General features: G+C 47.8%; 1 protein-coding gene across 1 annotated transcript; it reads left to right on the top strand.

The window, feature by feature from the left end:
• Positions 1-4,958: 4,958 nt before the first annotated feature.
• DRD1 (dopamine receptor D1) lies at positions 4,959-6,299 on the top strand (the record flags this gene model as incomplete). Its single annotated transcript, XM_079703968.1, has 1 exon — positions 4,959-6,299. The coding sequence occupies one exon, from the start codon at positions 4,959-4,961 to the stop codon at positions 6,297-6,299; it is 1,341 nt and encodes a 446-aa protein (XP_079560094.1).
• Positions 6,300-8,217: the final 1,918 nt, after the last annotated feature.

Genomic DNA, 8,217 nt, shown 5'->3' with positions numbered 1-8,217 from the left:
CCTTCTGTATTCATTTACTTTTACAAACTCCAATAAAAATTTGTTGAAAAGCATCAGTTTAACTTCCCCCTCCCTGCAGTGCATAAATCACCATACAGCTTAAAAGACCTGCCAATTTGAGAAACAAATGTGCTTTTGTGTTAGTGTTTACATTCCCAGCATGATCTAATGCTAATACCTGCTTGCATTTATATTCGGTTCCTGATGTTTGTGGGGGAGATTTTTACAGAACAAAATGGAAAGTTTTGTTTCACCTGGAGAGAAAATATGGAAAAAACCCCAAACCTCTAGCCAAACTGTTAAGTTCGTCTGAAATTCACACTCTGCAAGGTGAAGAAAACCCTGAGATTTAAGCTACATTTTACTTTTTCCTGTTCGCTCAGCAATGACGTTCAAAAATCAGTGACCTAAGTGTGCCAGAAAGAGAACTCAAGGGTCTGTCTTGGAATCGTAAGAAATTGTCCCACTCTTTTGTTTTTTAAGTGACAGGAAACAAAATTATCCTGTTAGGTGTTCACAGAGACTTCCCTCCTTCTGTAGCTGCATTCCTGAGCTTTTTTCTTTTTTTTAATGTTATGGGTAAGGAGGAAATTGGATGCTCTAAAAGTAAAAATGGCAGAAATTTACTTGTACCAGAAATACCTCTCAACCAGTACAAAAGTGATATATGCTGATTTGATCACCTAGACCTATCAGGTGAATGAGTTGAGAGAAAAAAACACAGGTCAGTGTGGGATAGTTTGGAAAGAATTTAGGGAATTTTTCAAGCAAAGAAAAAAGGCTTTTTTTTTTTTTTTGAGCAGCTGCTGAGCTTGAGAGAAACAAGGATACAAAATGTGTTATGAACGTCATTTCCCGCCAACGAGGTTTCGGTTCATATTTAAATTTCATGTCAAATATTTTTTGGCTGTTGAACTGTGTTTCATTGAATGTGATGCCACCTGAGATCAGACCGGTTGTCACGGGGCTTTAATATAAAGAGCAGTGGGCAGGGCAGTGCCAGGATTATTGACTCTGGGAGGACTCGGGCATTGGTGGTATTTCTCAGGGGAATCATTAGAAAGAAATTTTACCCCTCAAATTGGCCTTGTTCTGGCCTTCAGGCCCTGTTACCCCCATCTTGTAGTGTGTACTTTTGGGGTTTCTTTCCAGATGAAAAATCCCAGGGAGACCTCCCTCCTTCAGTTCAGTCCTATCTGCGTTTTATCCTGGAGAAAGGACCCCCATCCCTAATCTTTCCTGCTTTCCAGGGTTAATGCTGAATTTCCTTTTTTTTTTTTTATTAGTTTCTGCTTTATAACAAAGTGAATCAGTCATACATATACATCTGTTCCCACATCCCTTCCCTCATGCATCTCCCTCCCTCCCACCCTCCCCATCCCACCCCTCTAGGTGGTCACAAAGCACCGAGCTGATCTCCCTGTGCTCTGCGGCTGCTTCCCACTAGCTATCTACCTTACGTTTGGTAGTGTATATATGTCCATGCCTCTCTTTCGTTTTGTCACAGCTTACCCTTCCCCCTCCCCATATCCTCAAGTCCATTCTCAAGTAGGTCTGTGTCTTTATTCCCGTTTTATCCCTAGGTTCTTCATGACATTTTTTTTTAAATTCCATATATATGTGTTAGCATACAGTATTTGTCTTTCTCTTTCTGACTTACTTCACTCTGTATGACAGACTCTAGGTCTATCCACTGAATTTCCGCTACCTGTGTATTTCTGGGTAATTGCAGTGGAAACACTCCAGGATGGGTGGGTAGAATGTGCGGAGTTAAACATTAAGGCTGACATGACTGTCTTGAACCAGAAGCATATTCTTTCACTTGTGTTTGTTAGTAAAGGGGAGAGGAAAATGCAATAAAGCCAGGAAGCTTGGGGAATGACTACCTTAAGGAAAATGATCTGGAAGTATTATGTTAAGCATTGCTTTAAGACTCTCTAAGCATGTGGTTCTTTGGGCAGGTTTGTGGCAAAAATTGTATCTGTGACCATGACTCATGCATGACCCATGGGGTCAATATGTGTGACAGTAGGGCTGAGGGTGGAAGAACAGAGCTGGTAACAGAGGCACAGGAGGGTCTGCTGTCTGTAATGCGGTTCTTTCATTTAAAATCAAGGTGCAGTTTGAACTGGCTAATTGAATGGAATTATTACTTAGGGTCAGGGTTTTTACAGAGAAAATTGTGGCTTCCAGTGTGGTGCGAGGTTCTCAAGGAGATAAGACTATATAGGTTTTCTAACGAGCCCTCAGGGGTGCCTACCTGGAAAGGGCTGACTGGGTCCTAGGCTCCGTGCCAAGCCCTGTATAAACATCATCTCATTTAATACTTATAACAATCCTGTTATGTCATCACCATTTTACAGGGGAAGAAACCAAGCTCAGAGAGGATAGGGGGCACACGCAGCCAGCAGCGGCAGGGTAGGGACAGGAAGCCTGGCAGTCTGACATGGAAACTGCTTGCTTATCTTCCCCACGCCTAGGAAGGCACGGCAAGGCGCGGTGATCGCGCCATTTACAGCTGTGAAGTCTGTCCTGTGGGGCATTGCCCAGGGCAGCAGGGGAGGGGCTCAGGGACAATCATCTCCACCGGGCCTTCTTGCTTCCATCTTGTCCTTTCCTCTATTTTAGCTCTGTGGGTAATTATTTAGTTCGCCGGATCCCGCACTAGACTCAGAGTTCCCAGTAGGCAGTGGCATGTAGGTGAAAAGAACACGCAGGTGGGAGTCAGGCAGCTGACACCCTCATTAACTCTGCAACTTTGGGTAGTTTTTTGAACCTGATTTTCCACTCTGGCAAAGTGAAGATGAGGAGGCTTATGAGGAAGGATTCTTTAAAGGGTGGACGGCATAAGGCGTGTGCCTGGGACCCAGACGCCGCTCAGTAACTGCCAGTTCTCTCTGGTTTACTCTTTGAGAGTAAGGCTTGCATCTTGCTTACCCTGTCGCTCTTGGTACGTAGTGAGGCTCAGGAAAATACAGTGGCTCAATGAATGCAGTGCTAGCAAAAGAAAAATTTTCACCTTTGTCGGTTTTTAGGGGATTTCAAGCAGAGGAGTCCTCTTTCCCAGGTTCTGGCGGTCATAGTCAGGGAAGAGTGGGTCCAGGCGCGGGTCCCGCGTGGATGCTGGAGCCCATAACGGTGAGGTTGGTGCCTGAAAAAGCGCAGTAGGGGCGCTGGAAGCCAAAACCGCCGGCAGAGGGCGCCCCGGGCCCGCTGAGCGCCTGGCTCTGGGGTTGGGGCGCTCGCCGGGCGCTGGGCACTGGCTGCAGTCCGGCCTTGACCGCAGCCGTGGACGAGCCCGCTACCCCAGCTGAGCGCGAAGTGAGCGCCCTCTGGGCGCAGCGGAGCGCACCGGCCAGGCGCGCTGCTGCGCGGAGCCCTCCCGGCGAGCGGTGAGTAGAGGCGCCCGCAGGGCACATCTCACCCTAGTTGGGGGGCACTTGGAGGCAGCGCCTGTCGGACCTGGGCGCGCTGTTCTAGTGGTTGGTGTCCGTGGGAGAGTGAGCGCGGTCCCTGCTTCCGTTTGGTCTTTGGGAAGGTCTTCGGGTTGACCCCAGGAGGCGCTGAGTGTCGGGCGGAGCTTTGCTTTCCGGCGACTCGGGCTCACTTGAGGTTTTAGCATCGGATCTTTTCTCGCGGGCCCCTGTCGGGTGCTGTCCCGAGTGCCGGGGGCCCGGGGTTCGGCGGGGTAACCCGGTTGGGGGCGAGCGCTCACCTGGGCGTCCCCCACCCCTTTCGCCCGCGGCACCAAGCGGGGGAACCACGTGGGGCTGTCGCCTGTAACTCTGCCTGTCAAACGAAGTCCGCCTCCAGGGCAGGGGAGGGGACGCAGGGGGGTGGGGGTGGGGGGCTGTGCCCCGAGGGAACCTGGACAGCCCGTGCGCCCGCCGGTGCCAGCTCGGCTTTCCCTGCCTCGTGTTCCCACGGGCTCCTTGGGAGGTAGCGGGCAGTTCCGCGGGAAGGCGCAGGGCTCTTCCCCGAGGGACCAGAGGCCACTCGAGGGGCGCCCGGGCGCTCGTTTTCCGGAGAAGGGAAGCAAAGAAGCTGCCCAGGTGACTAATACTGGGTGTCCTCTCTCAAGGAGGCTCCAAGCGTCCGGGAGCATTTTTCCGGGGTCTCGTCCGCTTTGAACCATCTCCAGTCATCTCCAGTCATTGGAGACAGTGGGGGCAGCGCCAGCTCTCTGTGGACCTGGCCCAGGATCCTTTTCCCAAACCCGCTCCGGCGACTTTTGCGCATCGGGAGCAGAACCCCGGCTGCGCGCGCAGGGTAGGACTGAGGCGTGCCTCCCGGGCGCCTCGAGAAGCCCGCTCTCCCCGAACTCCTGGGGGCTTGGAGAGAGACAACCCCAAGGCAAGGTAGGTGGCTCAGAGGGGGTTGGATTGGGCTTGACAGTAAAGATGCGGTCTGCTTATCTTGGCAAACGTCCTTTGCTTTCTCTTTGCTTTCTAGAGCTTTGGGGGAGCTGGTGCAGAGCCAGGGGCTTGGAGGAGCAAGGCATGTATTTTCAGCTGCGCCTCAGAAGGGGAGAATTCTCTGTCACCACCAGAAAGACAACAGCCCTGAAATGTGATGACAATTGACTAGCTCGTCAGAAGACTGGGAGTCTCTGGATTGATAGCTTAGAATATGCTAAAAAGCCAGTGCTTTCCATGGGGCATTGAAGGGCCAACTGGTCCCCGTGACAGTGAATTGGAGCAAGGGAGTCAGAAGACAGTTGTAGAGAGCAAGAGGGACCTTCCAAGGGGCTGATTTGGACTGCCAAGGGCAGGCTCCTGCCACACAATTGCTGCAGCCCTCTAATGGAATGCTGGTGAGATCCTCCACCCAGGGGAGCAAGTGGGGCTGTGCAAGGGGCTGCCTGACCAGCGAGGACTCCTGTAGGTCTGACCAACCCCTAATCCCTGCTTAGGAAATTGAGGGGTGTCCGAGCCCCCTCTGCACTCTCCCTCAGGAAGATGAGGACTCTGAACACCTCTACCATGGACGGCGCCGGGATGGTGGTGGAGAGGGACTTCTCCTTCCGCATCCTTACAGCCTGTTTCCTGTCGCTGCTCATCCTGTCCACACTCCTGGGGAACACTCTGGTCTGTGCTGCTGTCATCAGGTTCCGACACCTGCGGTCCAAGGTGACCAACTTCTTTGTTATCTCCTTGGCCGTGTCGGATCTCTTGGTGGCTGTCTTGGTCATGCCCTGGAAGGCGGTGGCTGAGATCGCTGGCTTCTGGCCCTTTGGGTCCTTCTGTAACATCTGGGTGGCCTTTGACATCATGTGCTCCACTGCGTCCATCCTCAACCTCTGTGTGATCAGCGTGGACAGGTATTGGGCCATCTCTAGCCCCTTCCGGTATGAGAGGAAGATGACCCCCAAGGCAGCCTTCATTCTGATCAGCGTGGCATGGACTTTGTCTGTTCTCATCTCCTTCATTCCAGTGCAGCTCAGCTGGCACAAGGCGAAACCCACAAGCCCCTCTGATGGGAATGCCACTTCCCTGGGTAAGACCATCAACAACTGTGACTCCAGCTTGAGCAGGACATATGCTATTTCATCCTCCCTAATAAGCTTTTACATCCCTGTGGCCATCATGATTGTCACCTACACCAGGATCTACAGGATCGCCCAGAAACAAATACGGCGCATCTCGGCCTTGGAGAGGGCAGCCGTCCATGCCAAGAACTGCCAGACCACTACAGGTAACGGAAACCCCGTGGAGTGTTCTCAACCGGAAAGCTCCTTTAAGATGTCCTTCAAAAGAGAGACTAAAGTTCTGAAGACTCTGTCTGTGATCATGGGGGTGTTTGTGTGCTGCTGGCTCCCTTTCTTCATCTTGAACTGCATGGTGCCCTTCTGTGGGTCTGGGGAGACCAAGCCCTTCTGCATCGATTCCATCACCTTTGACGTGTTTGTGTGGTTTGGATGGGCTAATTCCTCCTTGAACCCCATCATTTATGCCTTTAATGCTGATTTTCGGAAGGCATTTTCCACCCTCTTAGGATGCTACAGACTTTGCCCGGCGACGAATAATGCCATAGAGACAGTTAGCATCAATAACAATGGGGCTGTGGTGTTTTCCAGCCATCACGAGCCTCGAGGTTCCATCTCCAAGGACTGCAATCTGGTGTATCTGATCCCACATGCCGTGGGCTCCTCTGAGGACCTGAAGAAGGCGGAGGCAGGTGGAATAGCCGAGCCCTTGGAGAAGCTCTCCCCAGCCCTATCTGTCATTTTGGACTATGACACTGATGTCTCCCTAGAGAAGATCCAGCCCATCACACAAAACGGACAGCACCCGACCTGAACTCCAAGATGAATCCTAGCAGACATGCTCATCCCAGAAGCTAGAGGAGACTTCTCTGGGGCTTGCTGTGAAGAAACTAAGGTGTGGTGAGACTCAGATGTCGGGCGAGCCCTCCTCTGCTGCTTCGCCTCAACACACAACTAACTACATTTTAATCTACATTCCAGTGTGTTTTCTGTGTTGTTCATAGCGAATCAAGAGGGACACAAGTGAAGCGAATGCTCATAAGGGACGTGTCTTTGGCTCCAAAGTTATTTTTAGAAACTGAGCCTTATCTTAGAACTTAAGAAATAGGGCAAAGACTCAACAATGAACAGCTTCACTTAAATATTAAATCTTTCCCAGAAGGAAGTGAGAAGGGTTGAGTTTGCTGTGTACAAACAGGTGCTAACACTGGTCCAAGCAAAGTTTTCAGATTGTAAAGGTAGGTGCATGCCTTCATAAATTATTCCTAAAAAATAATTGAGCCTTACAGTAGGAATGAGATTTTTTTTCCAGAGTTGATGCTTTGTTGATATTGTTTTATTTAGTTATTGTATTATATGGATATTTTTAATTTATTATAATAAATCTATATTTATCATATTTAATAGGGTAAATGAATGAGTTATCGGAAATCTTACAATAACATTTTTGTCCATTTAACTAGCACTTTATAAGCCGATGAAACAAACACATAGACTCTCTGAGAGTCTAAGTGCTCATGTATAACTTCCAGAAACACAGCAAAGTCTAATAGAAAAAAAAAAGAGAAGTTGTGATGATTCCTTAAAATTCATGGGAACAAATAAATACGAGGTGAGAATTGACAAATGCTGTTATTGCTTTTTTTTCTCCTAAAAATATTTTGAAAGATTTAAAAAAGCATAGCTACTCTTGTGTTCAAAATTTCTTCAGTGACAAGGACTTTTCCAGGAGAATGATTTGCAGTTCTGTAAATATTTGAAATAAAAGTTAGCTTAAGAAGAATCCAACTTGAAATATATGATCTTAGGTGGTAATAAAAAGTGTACGCCACTTTGTATTTATGTAAAATAATTGGCCCTCTTTTCTCATTTCCTGTGTCAGATAGCTTTTCTGAGCCAAATAAATGACTGTCCTGGTTAGAGATGTGTAATGAAGACAGTGAGTTTCCTTAACTCGTGTGTCACAACAGTCTCACCTATGGACAAAGGTCAAATCCTGCATCTCCATCTTACCAGCCAAGCTACTCAGTGGGGTTACTTTTTGTAGTGCTTTAATCTGAACTTAGAATTGATTTTTTTTAAAAAAAGTCTAAATGTTAATGGTATACTAACTAACAGAGAGTGCCTCATTATCATCCTTGAGCAAGACTCTTCTGTTGGTAGATAAGACAGGAGACCCCTTCTCTTTGCGTATGTTAAGCACACCAAAGCCATCAGTATCTCTTTTGACAAATGTTAGCCCTTTCTCTGTGCTTTGCCATCAAGTTCCTGTGTCATCACCTGGACTGTAAAAAGTATCCTAAGGCTCCATTGCCAGATACTAATTCATGTGGGGCATTTCAAGAGAATTTTTTGGAAATGTTTACAAAGTATTCTTGTTGATAAGCAATTGACTTAACATTTAGATGAAATGGGTAATAAGAAAGATATCTACTGAAAACTATCTCCTGCATCAGGTCTGTGTTATTTATGCATTGTGAATGTTTTCTTAATTTTATTGCCTGTATGCTTTCTTACATATAATAAAATTATTTTGTGAACTCAAATCAACCCTGAATGAGTTGTGTTGCATTTGTTAAATGTGTTTTAAAAACTAGGATAATTCAGATCTACACGTAAGAAAACATGGGCATTTTCAAGGTTACGTTACTTTTCTTTTTTCCTTTTTAGTGGCAATCTCTCCTATTATGTATGCCATGTGCTGCCTTTGAATATTTAAATAGGAAGTTGAT

The sequence above is a fragment of the Hyperoodon ampullatus genome (assembly GCF_949752795.1).
Source record: "Hyperoodon ampullatus genome assembly, chromosome: 4".
NCBI classification, from domain to species: Eukaryota; Metazoa; Chordata; class Mammalia; order Artiodactyla; family Ziphiidae; genus Hyperoodon; species Hyperoodon ampullatus.
This window is presented reverse-complemented; position numbering and strand designations above follow the sequence as displayed.